At 44.9% G+C, this 17,614-nt stretch overlaps 1 protein-coding gene across 3 annotated transcripts in view; it reads right to left on the bottom strand.

The window, feature by feature from the left end:
* sema4c (sema domain, immunoglobulin domain (Ig), transmembrane domain (TM) and short cytoplasmic domain, (semaphorin) 4C) overlaps positions 1-17,614 on the bottom strand; it is a 103,594-nt gene that overhangs the window by 6,541 nt on the left and 79,439 nt on the right. For all 3 annotated transcript variants that reach the window (XM_083911752.1, XM_083911750.1, XM_083911751.1), the window contains 8 exons: positions 15,395-15,457; positions 13,450-13,548; positions 12,880-12,976; positions 12,200-12,319; positions 9,162-9,313; positions 6,406-6,581; positions 2,947-3,091; positions 2,175-2,388 (listed from right to left, as the gene is read on the bottom strand). In XM_083911752.1, the coding sequence (XP_083767878.1) occupies positions 2,175-2,388; positions 2,947-3,091; positions 6,406-6,581; positions 9,162-9,313; positions 12,200-12,319; positions 12,880-12,976; positions 13,450-13,548; positions 15,395-15,457 (1,066 nt within the window). The remainder of the gene's footprint in view (positions 1-2,174; positions 2,389-2,946; positions 3,092-6,405; positions 6,582-9,161; positions 9,314-12,199; positions 12,320-12,879; positions 12,977-13,449; positions 13,549-15,394; positions 15,458-17,614) is intronic.

Genomic DNA, 17,614 nt, shown 5'->3' with positions numbered 1-17,614 from the left:
GAGTGAGTGTGTGTGTGGAAGGAATAGTGTTTCTTGCTGACATGTGCTTTCTTGTGTGGACCTCTCGATTAAGAGGCTGTCACAGATAATATGAAAAGCTAACCTGGTAGCTAACGGGACGCTTGAGGGGACTACGCACACACGCGCGCACACACACACACACACACACACACACGCACACACGCACACACGCACACGCACACGCACACGCACACGCACACACACACACACACACACACACACACACACACACACACACACACACACACACACACACACACAGGCATAGCGAGCAGCAGGCATATCATCACGCTCGCTTCTTGTGGCGCCAGGGACCGATGTCGGCTAATCCTTCAATCCAATAGCCTGGTTTTTCAGAAAAACAGTCTCGACAAGCGTTCCGTCGCTCCTTCGTCACATCAGCTGTCGCTATGCTGCAGCTAATAGCTAATCAAGCCCGCAGCCCAATTGGCACTGTGAGGGCACGTCTGCCAGGGGCCCTGTTGAGTTTGTGCTGTGAAGCACGACAAGCGGGGATGACTGCACTTGGCTCAGGAAGTGCGAGCGTGCGCGTCTCTGTGTTTGTGAGCGTGTTACCCATGTGTGTGTCCGGGTTGGCCTCCCTGCTTGCCAGCAGAGAAGCCCTGAGTCCGCTGTTGTCGCACTGTCAGTTGCCACAGTCGCTCTGCCGCTGCAGTGACCTGAATGGTAAGTAGTTGAATCTTTCTCCATTCATGAGATGAGCTGCAGTCAAATCCACATTCCCCGGAATCCACTGTCAGATCAGTGTTATTCAGGATTAGGGCTCTGGGAGGGCCGGCTGATTTCACATCCACGCCAAAACAGGACACCTGCATATGGCCCTGATGGCTCCTGACTGGATATATTAATTAAGTCGCGCTGAGATGTTTCCTTTGATGCATGAAGATGGGTCTTAGTATGCAAATCGAGTCCTTAATTGCAACCTACTTGAAGCCTGGCCAGATGGCAGGTTGTTTGTGCCACCATACCTAATGCCAGTACCTGTCCCTATCTGCTGCCATAACCTGCAAGCTCTCAACTCTTCAACACTACACACACACACACGCACACGCACACGCACACGCACACGCACACACACAGTGGAGTAATAGGGAAATATGAACAAAGACTCTGTACCTAAGATCTTTTTTTCACTTTCACAGTGAGAGAACACACTACAGCAGGTGGGCTATAACAGGAACACCATATGAGGTATAATGCAATCCAATACAACAACACTGCAAAATGAATTATATTATTATTAATTTATAATTATAATGTGTGCAATATTTGTACAAACTGATCCCAACAGAAATGTAATAGAGGAGAGTAGGTAGTATTATTATAATTAATATTATTACTTAATGAACAGGTTCATAGGACGTCGTACGAAAGAGTTCTGCACAGAAATTGGTGAAACGGTGTGGTGTAGAAGTCAGTCACTAAAAGCCTATGGACTGGAAGTGGTCACTACACACACACACACACACACACACACACACACACACACACACACACACACACACACACACACACACACACACACACACACACACACACACACACACACACACACACACACACACACACACACACACACACACACACACACACACACACACACACACACACAGGTGACACGCTGACAAATACAGAGATGCGCACACACACTTCCTGAGTTATGTGCAGTTCTCCCTGCTTGTTGTGCTTCACAGTATAAACTCAATGGCAGGCGTGTCCTCACTGTGCCAGTTGGGCTGTGGACTTGATTAGCTATTAGCTGTTAGCTGCAGCATAGCGACACAGCTGATGTAACGAAACCGAGACGTAACGCTTGTCGAGACACTACCGCGATGCCCATAGCGCCCCCACTCAACTAGGGCTTTATCACAACAGAAATTTATTTTTACCCACCCCTGACGTATACTTAATGTGTGTGTGTGTTTGCATCTGAGACGTTAAAGGACAGTTGCATCTTAAGCTGACACACTCAGATAGATTGACTTGTCATTTGAGTATAATTGTTATATCTAGTTTAAGTCCCGCAGGCAGTCAAAACAAAAAGTAGTTACTCTACATATGTAGTGTAAGCACTGGCATTTATTAATGGCCCATTTTTGTGGCACTAATAGGAGCCTTCATGTGGTTTGTACCTGTGCCGATGAAGAGCATGTTGTACGCCCGCTGGTCCAGGCTGCTAACACGATCCACCGCCAGCCTTGTGAAGTTGACACCCTTGGCGAGCAGCAGGGGGCGCGCCAGAGCTTTGTCGTCCATCAGCGGGTGCTTCTTGGCAAAGTTTAGCGTGGCGTCAGGCAGCTGCAGAGAGCTGTTGTAGCCGCTGTCCCTGTCTAGGTTAGTTATACACTGCAGCACAGACAGAGGACGAGAGAGACGGCGGAGGGAGATGGACACGAGGGGAATAAAGGAAGGAATGGAGTGGAGACAAGGACGAGGGGAAGAGCGAGAGGGCCAAGAAGGAGAGAGAGTTAGAGGATGAATCATCTTAGCTGCGGCTGGCACAGCTTGGCATGGTTAGTTGGCTTGGAGATGACTCCCTCCCTCCGTGCCCCTCTTTCCTTTTCTCCATCGTTCTTTCACTCGCTTTCACCTCCGCCTGCCATCCCACCCCTTCCTCTGCTTCCTTCCCTTTCGTCCTGGATCATTACGTTCTTAGCTTTTCGTGTTGTGCCAGATTTTGGTCTTTTCCACTTCTCACTACAGTACCCCATGGCACCCATTTCTACTTCCCTCCCTCCCTCATTCATTATCCCTCCCCCCGCTCATTTATCTGTCCTGTTCTGGTGCAGAAGTTGACAAAAACCTTAACTATACTTTTCTTGCCTCCTAAAGTTTCCTGGATATACTTGCATTTACCAAACATCATATATCACATGTACTTGTGCAGGGCTCCCAGTTTCTTACCGATCCAGGCCGCGGGGCAGGGATTGTTCCGGTGTAGCGCCCCCACCTTTGAGAGGTCTCCCTGTACTCTTTGTAGGATCCTTCAAACACCTTTTTCACATCACTGATCTGGTACTGGCACACAGCCGACACATCCACGTCACCCCTGAAACATGGCAGAATTGCGGGGAATTAGTAATGTTTGGCAGTAAAACCTGGGAGACGGATTACCTGTCATGCAAATGTGACTTTTCGGTAGCAAATAGCTTCTGGATGCAGCACAAGTAAAGCAAGACCAACACGCAAGGATGTGAAACTCTAAACAGCTAAATATAAATATCTGTTGCACATGAAAAGCATGGAATCTGAACTCATTTACATGTTTATATATATATATACACAGTATATTCTTAGTAAATGTTCACTCCAGAGCCTAGACTATTCCTTATTAAGTTAGCTAAGGAGATCAGATGTGTTTGTTTACACATCTTCACTCATCTGTGGGGAAGCAAACTGATGTACAAATTGATGTACATGCAATACACTTCCTCGATAGGCCGCTGAAATCAGTCGATTGGTGATGCAACTCAGGAAATGCATTTCATTTAATGGTTAGGTCTGGGGTGTAGGATCCTCATTTTTTTCTCCCAGCCCAATTGGAGACCCCAAGTGGGATTGAAATTGGGTATTGATGCGTGACCCAGACACATTAAGTGATACTTGTACTCCTCATCTCACAAATATATCTGATTTCCAACAACTTTTCCGACAAATGTAGCTTTTAAACACAGTCACTGACATATTGATGCAAAGACAAATAGTTGCGAATAATCCACTACTGCTGGAAAATGTAGTTCGTATGCTGTGATGTGTCCTGTAAGGCAAGTGCTCTGGAACAGTACTGTTAATGTGCAGCAGTGCCACGGCTTTTTATGAAGTTAACCTTAAAACCGAAGGACAGCACTGATGTTTTAGCAAGTTAAAAAGCTACCCTATTCAGTCAGATTATGGCTCCGACTCGCAGTCATCATTAACATAATGTCCAATTATCTTAATGTTATCTCCATCAAAGCCAGGGGGCTTTGAGGAATCCCCGGCGAGTCACACAGAGAAAAAGGATTAGGCTTTTCTTTCAGCGGCAGCGGGAACTCCAGTGAAGTAACAAAGCTTCAAGTTCAAAGCTGAGTCACTTTGTGATATGATATCTCATTGAGGAACACAAAAGAGTCACATCAAAGGGCATTACCCAGAGATGGAGGAAGGCTCTAACTTTACTCCCAAAGAGAACCTCCTGCCCTCTTCCTACTGCTCTGTTGATAAGCAACTCATTAACACGTAACAGTGATGTAGTGGTCCAACAAATGCCAATCTTTACCCCTCTAATAACAGCACAGTCGCTTATCAGAACGAAGTTACCATTGTAAACACCCTGTCTAATCACCAGATTGTAGTTCAATTATCACTTTGAATTGGTTTTCTCCTCAGAAGAAAAAGGCAGAAAAGTTCATTTGATCCTAAATGAATTTTTCTATCAAGCCATAAACAGGGAGCCGAGAACAGTGGACATCAACAGAGCCTGCTTCCCCTGATTCTCACAAATGTTCAACAGATGCAATTCACTGTTACCAAGACCCTGTTCAGACCTGGTATCGACATGCGTATTGGTTCACACCACAGACTGTTTGTAAAGATGCCTCAAAAATGAAGCCAAAGCATTTCAATCGCCCCCTGGTGGCTGACTGAGATATAGGTCATAGGTCCTGCCCCCTCCATGTTTGCTGATGGGACATGGGTCAAATTAAAAACTCAAAGTGCACCTCAAACACATTTTTACGAGATGGTTTCTGTCGACGTAGGAAGTGACGTTTGTGGCAGTGTTCATTTTTCTGGTATGTTGGTTTTAAGTTATTCGATTTTTATAAAAACAGGGTGAAACATCATCATCATAATAATAATAATAATAATAAAAATGGATTAGTTTTATATAGTGCCTTGCTCAGTACTCAAGGTGCTTTACAGAGTCCAGTTTCCATTCATTCACACAGACGTACATGATCGACTCGTGATCACTACTGTGAAGACTCTGGTTGCAAAATTACAACATGGTGGCGCCTGCATCCAAGATATTTCTGCCTCACTTTTGTTCAGTGGAGCACAAGTGGGGTCTCGCCGTTCATCTTTATAAACAGTCGATGAGTCACACCTGGCATTAGAATGCGTCTCTATGTGTCTAAGCCAGGGAATGACTACAAACTTCTGCTTACACAGAGGACGCTGGTTGAGTAGATGCTTCTTCAGTGTGTCCTTGGACACAATGACCACACGAGGCCATATGCAGCCCAGAGCTTCTGAGTGAACAATTTCAATACATCCTCAATGCATCTTTGGTGCGGTCACCTGTACTAAGAGCTGTCCAATTGATCCGTGATCGGATCACTCAGGACGCATGTTAAAGCCAGTTCTGAACATGATGGTATGGTGCATTTCTGCTGCCAGGACACACCGTAGTTGGGTCATGATACTAAAACTGGAAGGTAAGAAGTGATCTCATCTCATCTCATCTCATCTTCAGCCTCTTATCCAGGGTCGGGTCACGGGGTCAACAGCTTTAGCAGGGGACCCCAAACTTCCCTTTCCCGGGCCACATTAACCGGCTCTAACTGGGGGATCCCGAGGCGTTCCCAGGCCAGTGTGGAGATATAATCTCTCCACCTGGTCCTGGGTCTTCCCCGAGGCCTCCTCCCAGCTGGACGTGCCTGGAACACCTCCCTAGGGAGGCGCCCAGGGTTCATCCTTACCAGATGATCCTGAACCACCTCAACTGGCTCCTTTCAACGCAAAGAAGCAGCGGCTCTACTCCGAGTTCCTCACGGATGCTGAACTTCTCCCCCTCTCTCTGAGGGAGACTCCAGCCCCCCTCCTGAGAAAACCCATTTCGGCCCTTGTACCTGCGACCTCATTCTTTCGGTCATGACCAGGCTTTCATGACCACAGGTGAGGTGATGAGTAATATAAATAATTTGGTTCAACCAATGACTCAATCGCCAGTCGATTGCTATTTATGATGACATCTTTGTAGCACAGGACCTAATTACATTAAATTAAACTATCATCTGAAACATCATTAAGTCCATGTGACATTAAATCACTAATAAAACCAATAAAACATGTTCAAGCACACTGGGGTTGTAACCACTCCAATAGCTCACGTCCCTGTCAGTTAGAGGCCTTTTATATTAAAAGCCCAATTACACAGTGAATGTCTAATCACAGAAAGCGCATAATTAGAGCCGTCACGTCAGAGCGACTGGCTGACCTGTAATTTGAATAAAAAGCAGAGTATCTGACACATGGGCAAAGTGATGTCTCGCCCTCACGGCAGTTGGTACAAGTAGTAATTCGCTCCCATTTGTCTGAGGATGACGCTTAAAATTCAGCTGTATCGTTAACACGTCTTTGACAGCCCTTGCTCTGACTCACCACTGGGCGTGGAAGATGCCGTAGAAGGTGGTCCCCCGCCAGTCCTGCCCCGGCAGAGTGAAGACGGCTCGCAGATTGTTGAAGGAGACGTGACGCTCGGGGAGGGAGCACTCAAGTCTGGCTTTCTGGAAGGTGGTCCACTTTTTCTGCAGGGTCCTTGTACCACCCAGATCCCCCTGAAGAGGACACACCAGGTCTTATCAATGGCTGAGATCGGTCCATGTCAAATCTATTAAATGAATTACCCCTTAACTCAAAAGCATGTTTTATAAGAAGAAGAAGAATTCCTTTATTAGTCCTGCAACGGGGAAATTCGATTTTTTCACTCTATTATTATTTTTCATGTTACACACACACAGGCCCGAAATACACACACATGCACAAACAGGACCTCTATACATGCAATTAATGGAGAGATGTCAGAGCGAGGGGGCTGCCAGTGACCAGCGCCCCAAGCAGTTGGGGGTCAACAGCACCTCGGCAGTCTCCAGGAGATGAACTGGCATCTCTCCAGACACCAGTCCACGCTCCATTCATGGTCCACACAGGGACTAGAACTGGCGACCCTCCGGTTCCCAGCCAAGTCACCTATGGACTGAGCTACTGCCGCCCCAAGTACGTCACTTTTTACTTTTCTTTTATGTTTAAGCTTAATTTTGCAGCATTTGACACTTAGAGCGCTGTTTTCTCAGTGTATCGTCTTTCATCTTTAAGTTTCCCCCTGACATGTTATGGCGCGAACCCCAGCCTGGCCAGTTCAGGAGGAGATCTTAAACCGTCCTGTGTCACTCTTACAAGGCACACAACATATATCCAACACTACCTTTGCAATAAAATCAGGCATATTTGAAAAACAACATCATTCTTGTGGTACACTGATTCAACTAGTCACCTCGCTTGTACTTCAGGCTGTGTTGAGTAAACCCTCACATCGCCGCTACAGATGCAACAGGTCACCTGGCGCTCAGTTAATCTTTAGGCCGACAGCGCTCTGCTCACTTCCCCGCTCTGTTATGCTGCTGCCGCTGCTGCTTATGTTGCATTTCATTAGACTCACATTCACTCTTCCTGTACATCTGCGTCTACATAATAATAAAGCTGCTCCAAGTGAATGAGCTGAGTCATGTCGGAAAAAAGGAGCATTTAGACCCTGAGATGCTCGAGGGTACCATTAAAAAGCAGGACAATAATAATAATAATAATATTCAATTATACCATAAACATTGCATAGGGATGAGCCCCTTTATACAGCGTACAGTGGGCTCAAAAGAGGCCCGTCTGCCTGATACGTCTCACTTCTATGATCCTCAGTGATCGCAGAAGCTGTAAAAAAAGGAATTAAAAAAATGCAAATGCTCATAATACAACAGCGAGGTGCAGACATGGTGCTGCTGCTGCAACAGTAATATCAGCAGGATGACTGGCTAAATTATTCACCGCTCTAGTACGCATCATGTGTGAGCATCTGTTTCTAATTCCATTCAAAGAGCCCTCTTGTTCATCACGGCGCAGATATTAAAGGGCACTTGCCATAAAACAGTGCAAATATTGTACACTCCATTGCGCGTAGCTGCTCAGACTATTAATCCGTCTCTGTTTTGTTCAGTTTAAAAGGTGACTGACATGATAGTCCGCGCGCGACTGTGACGTGACACTAAACCTGCACCGCTGTGACTAAAAGGTCAGTGAAATCATATAAAATACAGCTTCACACCTCCGATGCCTGGCCATCATCGCTGTGATATATTTAAAGCTAATTAGCTACCCTAATGAGGCCATTCATTAACAAATGAATGCATTAATTACCACATAGCTCTATGTGATTGTCTTTACATGACTGAATGTTGGCAAACTGGTGTTTAGCAGCTATTTTATGTGTGATTTAATCTGGTGACATTATAAACTCCATCTTTTAAAGTAGCTTCTGGGTTTAAGAAAATCATTTTGATTGCACGTATGAGGTCGTGTCTGATACAAAACAGAAAGTATTAATTTTCTATTATGTTCAGCACACCGTCACCTCGCACATATGCACATGCCGCGGTAGACGGAGGAGTGCAATTTTATTCAAATTTACTTTTTGATTAGATGGTTGCGTATGATACGGCAGTTCAGGCGAGACAGAAGACTGGAGAGTCACGGATATACAAAAAAAATCTGAGCATGACCGATCTTTTGAGCCCTCTTGAGAAATCGTGTGTCTAAGTGCTTCCTGTCTTAGAAAGCTGCGTGCTCTTTTGGCGGTTTGTATCCCTTGCATGGAAAAACCAACTGAAAGCAGAGCGAGCAAAGCAAAAAAACATGTTCACTCTGATTTGTAAGTAACATCAGCCCAGTCCAAGTGTGATTTACCAGATTTAAAGCTATACGTAAATAGCTGTTAACACATGCTACCAATTGTCTCCTTGTATGGGCGTCTCTTTTTTTTTTAGCGAGCTCTGTTTCACATTATTAAGTGCTCAGAAACAGCTGCGTCAACAGCTGGAGTGCAAACAGAAAACAGCTGATTTCAAGCCAATCACGGATGACACTATTTTGCAGACTAACCATGTTTTGCGCCTACATATGTCCTTGTTATTTCTTTATCAGTCACTTGCAGGTTGATTATTGTTTGAATGAGTTTGTGCTCTTCCCCTCTGTTTGGTCGTTAGTACACTTCCACACATACACCACACACAGAGTGAGAAGAAGGCCATTTAAGGAGATTCCTAATTGAATCCGATCTGCTCAGTTTGGATCATCGGCGGGTGCGTTACCTTGCAGACGCGGGCCACTCTGGCCACAGTGAGCTCCGTGTCACAGTCCAGCTCCAACGCTCGCTCACTGAAGAAGAAGTAGATCTTGTCGTCGTCCCCGTTTTTACTGCCGCTGCTCTCTCTCACCAGGGCTGAACCCACAAAGTCCGGCTCTGCACACACACACACACACACAGCATACACAAATGAGTGGTATTTACACACACAGGCACACACACACGCACACGCACACACACAGCATACACAAATGAGTGGTATTTACACACAGGCACACACACACGCACACACACACAGCATACACAAATGAGTGGTATTTACACACACACACACACACACACACACACACACACACACACACACACACACACACACACACACACACACACACACACACACACACACACACACACACACACACACACACCACAACTGTATAGTTGCCTCTGCTCTGATTGACACGACACACACACGCCCTTATAGACACACTGGCTTGACACCTTCATCTCATTCCCTGGCGCCTCTTCTCACTTCTCTGTCTATTTTCTATCATCCCTCTCTCCTTCGCCTCATCTCTCCTCCAGTCATTCTCTCTCTAGCTAGCCTATTAGAGGTCCATTTTGTGTTTCTCACTTCCGCCCGTCCTCCCCGTCCTTCCTTCAGCCCTCATTGGGTTTCCAAATGATACGTTTTCACTTTTTTTCTTTTCTATTTAAAAAAAAAAAAGACGGATACAGTCATATTTTGGAAATTCAGCTACGGGGGGGCTTTAAAATGTATCCATTTTTATGCAAAACTTTTTTGAATTACAAGGGATAAACGTTTCCCCAGATGAACTGTTCATTTCAGTATAAAAGCCTCTGAAGCAGTATTTGAAGCCATCGTGGGACACTACAGCTCTCCACCGAAACCCGGGCCAATTAAATGCTTTTAGGCTGGTTAGAAGCTGCTTAAATTAAGGTGAGGCTTCCTCTCATTGGTCTCGGTCTAGTTTTTAATAAAATCTCGGTACCGGCATGAATAATAAATGGACACACCGATGCGAACCTCAGCCTCATTTGTATGTTCCTCCTTCCTCTGCCTCCGTTCTCCATTCCCCTCACCTCTCCCTCTATCTTTTCATCACCAATCCTAATGTCTGTTCTTTCATCAGCCATTTATCCTGCTGTGACTTCATCCTCTTCTCTCCCCTTCATTTCACTCCAAGTAGCTCACTCTCTTCCCCGCCTCCTCCCCTCAAAAGATAACGATCCTTCGCTGTAGCTGAGTCCTGTGCTTCATTTCCTGCGACTCATTTTCTTTTTTCCTTGTGCATGTTTCTGCTTCTCGCCTTCTTAAAGAAACTCTGGCATTTTCAACCTCTAATGCGATTCATTCTATCCTAATACATATTTAATTTGTCAGTGTTGCAATGTCGTGGAAAAGAAATATTAGACCTCAACTGATGCAGAATATTTGAGTTTAACTCTATACAAGTATGACGGCGCACGCGCAAGCACACATTATAGAGCAAATGTGTAAGGAACGCATTAAACCATTAAAAAAGTGTGTATATCTGTTTTAATGTAGGCCTTAGCTACAAATGTTAGCATGTCTGGCAACTAGCGTACTACTAACTAAGCTAAACTAGCTTACTACTAACTACAGTAATAGTCTAATGCTGTGTTCTGCACAACGCGGAGCTCGGAAATGTTCTTCAAGCAGTTGTCTGACGTCACACAACAATGGAAATGCACATGGAAATCCATCAACTACAAGTCATTGTAAAGTATAGCCTTGCCTGTATTTAGACAGGCCTGATTAAAACAGTGCATACTTCATATAGTAAAACCTGTTCCGCATGGATGTCAAAATGTCACCAATGTCATTGAGTAGCTGTTTACGGTATCTCACAACAATCTCTCAAAGTTATATTTCCTGCACTATTATTATAAAGGAGGCTGCAGTGTTCAGACGCCATTAGTTTGTACACTTGCCAAAAAAGCATCAGTTTGCTCAGAAAGCTATATTTTCATATTTATTTATTTTTGGTGTCTGGCATCGGGAACGCTTGGAGGTTGGAAGTTGGACATTTCACCTGGTAAATCCCAACCACTGACTTTGGCTGCAATGCTGCATAAGCTAGTACAAACACTGCTACTAGCTAAACAGTGTCGCTAGTGAGCAGCATATCATTAGCGACCTCTAACACAACTTAGTGTTTATTTGCCAAATTCATCTGTTAGTCCCTCTGATTAAAAACATATTAGCTAGCATAAATTTAACATTTGTTTGAAGACACACAGAAAAAGGCAGTGATTTAACCACTGCTGTTGTCCGGGTTTCTCTACAGCATCCAAACAGGGTCATACTTATACTTATACTATTTACCTACTTATACTAATGTACTATAATACTCTGGTTAATTAGCTAATCTGCAATATGAGACCAATGCTTCCCTTTTCCATGCCTTCAACATGCATTTACTGGAGAGGATGCTGACGTTTTGCCTGGGACGTGCATGCAGCCTCAGTCTTTGTGACTCTATCATGTATAATAAATAGCCAATAAGTGCAAATTTAAGACCCTTTTACATTCATTCTAACACAAGCCAACTGGAAAGATTAAAGAGTCAGCTGAAGACAGTTTTCGAACAACTCATTAGGGCTGCTCAAAACTGCGAAAATCTGCTCACAACAGTTGTCATTACAGCCAACAAAATCTTCGGGTGTCAGCTCCAAATGAAAAGCCTGCTGTTGTGTGAAATCGAAGACTACTAGGAATTTAGAGAAGTAACTGTGCCGCTCTTATCATTATAATCCATGTTGGAATAAAGCTTTGGGGAAAAGGGGATTGGGGTCAAGCAAACGACCGATTCTGGAAGAAACAAATTAAATAAGAAATGGAAACAAAAGTATAAAAAAGGAATCTAAATAAAGATATGTTGTTTTTCTATCCGTTCCTTCCAGCCTCTCCCCCTCTCCCTGTCTCTGTCTTTCAGTTGGCAGGTGCACCACTTCTTTCTCTTCTTCCTTTCTAATAATGTCTTCTTTTTCACTTACCATTAAGCCAGGCAGGCAGGTATTCGCTCTTCATGCTGTAGTGCTGTTGGCCCAGGTTCCTCAGAATGACCGGCTCTGTACCCAGGAAGTTGTTGAGTGTTGCCGAGTACAGCTCCTTATCTTTAACAACAAAAAGCAAGCTTTAGTTTCATTATGCTTTTCAGCCGCCATTGTGCAGGTCTGAGAGGAGGACATTGGTTCAGCGGGGGGAGACACAAAAAAAGAACAAAGAATGGGCGCCTACAGGTTCAGAGAGGCTGAAGTGGAGGCACCATGCACATTTAAATGAGTCTACTGGACTCTCGGTGCAATTTTAGTGCTGCAAAACAAATGCTGCAGAAGCTGCTTGTGGTGATTTGATGGACATTTTATGCTTCTGTTAGAGCTGTAAAACATGCTGCTGTTCACTTTATTGTACAGACTGCTGGGATGGAGCACCAGGAGCTGACTGTGTTGTTGTTGTGGTTGTTGTTGATAATATTGACATGAATGCATTTCCAACTAAGGAGTAATCGTGCATTTTGTTTTTTGTTTAACGTGATCCTTAATTGATCGTGTCACCTGTTCGGAAACACTTAAAATGTGTATTTTCTGTACATGGAATACATGAAATCATGCATGCGGTTACATAAAGCTTACGCGCAGCATGTGCACACGATAGCACACACACTTTTACTCACCCACTATGAGGCCAGTATGCCCCTTGGCAGGGTCGTATGGGCATTTACCCTTCCCATCTTCCAGGGCTGCTGAGTTCAGTGTAAAATAGTCTGCATTCTGTAAGAACACACACACACACACACACACAGAGACACACACACACACACAGAGACACACACACACACACACACACACACACACACACACACACACACACACACACACACACACACACACACACACACACACACACACACACACACACACACACACACACACACACACACACACACACACACACACACACACACAGGAACACACATGTTTTGTTTTCATGGTCACTTGTAACACAGCTGCAGGCTTTGTTTGTCCATTACAAAGACCGTTGCTTCACCCCTCACCATGTTGTCCGGTCGCATCAGTGTCACATACGCACTAGTATTCACACATTCTGTTTTCCATTGCATTTATTTTTATTTTATCACACCGTGGTCTTAGCCTGAGGTCAGACGGCTGACACCTCAAGTTGACACCTGTCAGCGACGGCTCAAAATGTCTCTGTAGGGAAACACACACACGCGCATGCTTACCACGTAGGTGCATTTGGGCTGGAAGGCGTAGGTGCCGCAGGTGTAGAGGTGCGTGTGGTTGTAGCTCTGCAGGAAACGAATGTAGTTGAAGCACTCGGTCTGTGATGGCGAGAGGAGGGATTGTTAGAATGCTGTTGTCAGGGGAAGTCAGTGCTGCTTTGTGAAGGTGAAGCCTATTCCTTTATTTTATGGATGCAGAAAAACAAACAAACTCGAAGACACTGAACATTTTACTTGTATTCCTTTTGCTTATGATGTCAGTCATTCTAAACAACGTTATACAAAGTGTCCTCACTTAAGGACATCACTTAAAAGATGATGTAATGATGTAACCACATTATCTAAGTAACCTTTAAACTGCACAAAGAAGAAAGAGGCAGATCGCTTGCATTCAAAGACTTGTGTGTAATCAGCAGTGTAATATATGCACTGTTTTATGGGTAGTGCCCTTTAATGTCTGCGCTGTGATGAACAATAAAGCTCTTTGAATGCAATTGGAAACAGATGCTCACACATGATGCTAGAGGAATGAATAATTCAGCGCATCCACTTGATGCTACCATTGCAGCAGCAAAACAATATCTGTAGCTGTAATAGGAGCAATATGATTTTATTTTTAATTCATTTCTACAGCTCCTGCAATCAGGGGGGATAATCAGCATGAGATGTGTCGAGCAGACGGGCCTTGTCTTTCAGGCCCACAACTATAGCATTATAAAAAAAGACTGATCATTAAGGATAACGACAGGCAACGTAAACACCATATGTTTATTCTGGCATAGTAAGACGATTCCTGCTCTGCACAACTTTTCTGATCATCATGCAGTATTCTAGGTACCACACCCCAAACCCAAGAGAAATAGCAATTATACATTAAAGGTCCTGTATTGTAGAAAGTGATATTTTCACGTCTTTAAAAATAAAGACGAGTGAATGTGGTTCAGTAGAGAGTGGGTCGCCCTCCATTCGGGAGATTGGCGGTTCGATCCCCACCCACCAGAAGCGTGCAAACATGTTCTAGTAGACCCCCAATGAACCTGAAATTAACCTTATATGGAACCTTTAAGGTTTGACAACTGAAATATTTTTAAAACCCCACTTCTCCACATTTTTCTTTCTCTTTTCTGCTGCAGTCAAATTTCTTAAGTGTTGCTACTACATCACTCCAGTGAACCATTCTGTCTTAGTCCACATCAAAGAGTACCGCGTTGTGCAATGAGAGAAGTTTTAGCTGCATTTCCAAAAGCTCTGTGTTTCTATGAAATATCAAATGAAAGTTTTTGCAAATGTACATTATGCGGTCAGAGCAGCGAAAAGCTCTTGCCGAGACTAAAGTGCGAGGCCGGGGCCAGTTAATTAACTGTGATTACAAATGCACCGGTGGTAAGTACCGGAGGCTAATAAGGCCGGACAATGTATGATTCAATGCTGACTTACAAGGAGTTGCTCCTCTGATTAATGTCATCATAAAATATTTGGAAAACGTGGAACATCATTATGAGATTTTCACATTTTTTTAAAAATATGACTGAATGCTTCTTCGACCGCGGTACATCATTATAAGAATTAAATGCATATATCAAAGCCACAGTGTCCTGTTGAGAGTCAGATGTATGCGTGCTAAATATGAAGCCTCAGCATCGGTTTTTATCACATATTAGATTCTCCCTGGATCAGGACTTCATCTACTTTTATTGCTCCAGACAAATCCCTTGCTGAGTCGAACCACCTTAAAAGTTGCTGATCCTCACCCTTGTGCGGAAGATGCACTTTACTGTGTGCTAATGTAATGACTGGAGAGTTTCCAGTTCAGAACCCCGGGCCGACTTGACAAAATGTAATTGAGCAGAGTGAAGTGAGTAATGATACCCTCGCAAACTAATGCCTTGGAAACAACTGCCGCAATGAGCAAGACGAGTATGGGACCGACAGGCGTGCATGTTACCTGGTTGTTCTTCCCCTTGGCAACGCACTCTCTCTTCTTATCCTGCGGAGCCGGCCAGTCGATCTGGAGAAAAGAAAGAGACACAGTTGATGTGGGCAACAGGTCGTCTGCAGGAACGATGGTCATCTGTCTTCGGCCCACCGCAAGTATGTATCAATATATCATCTTCAATCGTGGCCATAGACCATAAACATGCGCACTGTCAATATATGTGAATATGACACCAGTTAAATTTTTCTAATAGTGTGTATAATAATAAGTGAAGGTGTTCAAGTACCTCGGGATCATGTTCACGAGTGAGGGGAGGATGGAGCGTGAGTTTGGCTGGGGAATCGGAGCAGCAGGGGCGGTGTTGCAGTCGCTCTACCGCACCGAAAAGAGAGCTGAGGAAGGCAAAGCTCTGGATCTACCGGTCAATCTTCGTTCCTACCCTCACCTAGGGTCATGAAAGCTGGGTCATGAACGAAAGAACGAGATCGCGGGTACAAGCGGCCGAAATGGGTTTTCACAGGAGGGTGGCTGGAGTCTCCCTTAGAGAGAGGGGGAGAAGTTCAGCATCCGTGAGGAACTCGGAGTAGAGCCGCTGCTCCTTAGCGTTGAAAGGAGCCAGTTGAGGTGGTTCGGGCATCTAGTAAGGATGCCCCCTGGGCGCCTCCCTAGGGAGGTGTTCCAGGCACGTCCAGCTGGGAGGAGGCCTCTGGGAAGACCCAGGACTAGGTGGAGATTGTATCTCCACACTGGCCTGGGAACGCCTCAGGATCCCCCAGTTAGAGCTGGTTAATGTGGCCCGGGAAAGGGAAGTTTGGGGTCCCCTGCTAAAGCTGCTGCCCCCGAGACCCGACACCGGATAAGCGGATGAAGAGGAGATGAGATGAGATGTGTGTACTTAGAGAGACATCTTGGTGAAAAATTCTATTTTGCTTTAGTCAACCTAGACTCCACTCTTGACAATACACTGCTGTAACTATGGCAACAACTACAGACTCATATTTTTTTTATTGAAGTATATTTTCATACCGAAAACGAGAGCAAGTGCATACTTTTTCCCATCCGCCAAATAGGTACAACGTAGTTTCTCAAAGATGGATGTACAAAGTTATACTGGTTCACCTTGAACCAAAGATACAGTTAAGTCAGATCAAATGGCGCAGGGAAAAGCACCACCGCAGAGACCCAGATTCAGTCTCTGGCTCGCTGCTTCTGAGTCGGCCCCATCAAACGCACTGTTCGCGGCAGGTGGGAAACAGTGAGGTCCTTTGTTGCGGCAGCATTCTCTCATGATTATACCACTGTTTAAAGGATCAAGCAGACTGGCAAGAAAGTTTACCACAATGCACCTATAAAAAGGACTCTTCCCGTGGAGCCTTTGTCCTCCAAATTTCTGCTGAAACATGCAGTGGAGAGGAGCAAATAAAAAGAGAAACAGACACATTCTTTCACACTAGATGGCCGCATTTCCCTTCACTGTTGATTTTTGCTGTTTAGGGCGCACTCACACAGTCCTTCCGCACCGGGCCAAAACAGGTTTTTTCGGGTCAAGCCTAGTGCGTTTGACCAGTGTGAGTGCAACCGCTCTGCGCATAACTGTGGACATTTAACAACAACAACAATGGCGGCGAAAGGTTCACGTTGGTGTGATGCGGAGGTGGAGTGTTTACTGCAGGACGCACAAAAACTCTGAGGTCTATGGAAAGATGTGTAAACAAAGCGACGCATCGAGATGACGGCAATCAATGCTCGTGACGTGTTACGGTGTGTTGACGTATGGACAGGCAAGAAGCATTTGCGCGAGGCCCAGGCAGTGTGAGTACAAACGGGCCTGGGGCGCGGGGGGAAAGGGAGGGGGGGACACGTACCCTAAAGCGCGGGGCGCGGTGCGGAAGGACAGTGTGAGTGCGCCCTAGTTTTCTTTACTGTAGCAGATTTTTTTAAATGACTGTGCGACACATGGCTGAACTTTGCCTCGTGGACAGAGGTCCGAAATATGAACTGTTTACCGAGGTGGTTTCCACACCATTAGAAATAATTACACTGGTCATTACGGGCAGAAAGCTGCTGCAGATTCAGCATTAAACTCAGATTTACTCGAGCGGTTTCAAACCATATACTGTACTGATAGACAGACTTTAACAAAACAGACTTATAGTACTGACTTCTATATATTCTAACAATAGGTGCTTGTTAATATAATAATATATCATAAATACCTACCTGCCACTG

This window comes from Echiichthys vipera, assembly GCF_963691815.1.
Source record: "Echiichthys vipera genome assembly, chromosome: 4".
NCBI lineage: Eukaryota > Metazoa > Chordata > Actinopteri > Perciformes > Trachinidae > Echiichthys > Echiichthys vipera.
Note: the sequence above shows the minus strand (reverse complement) of the source record. Positions and strands in the feature narration are given on the sequence as shown.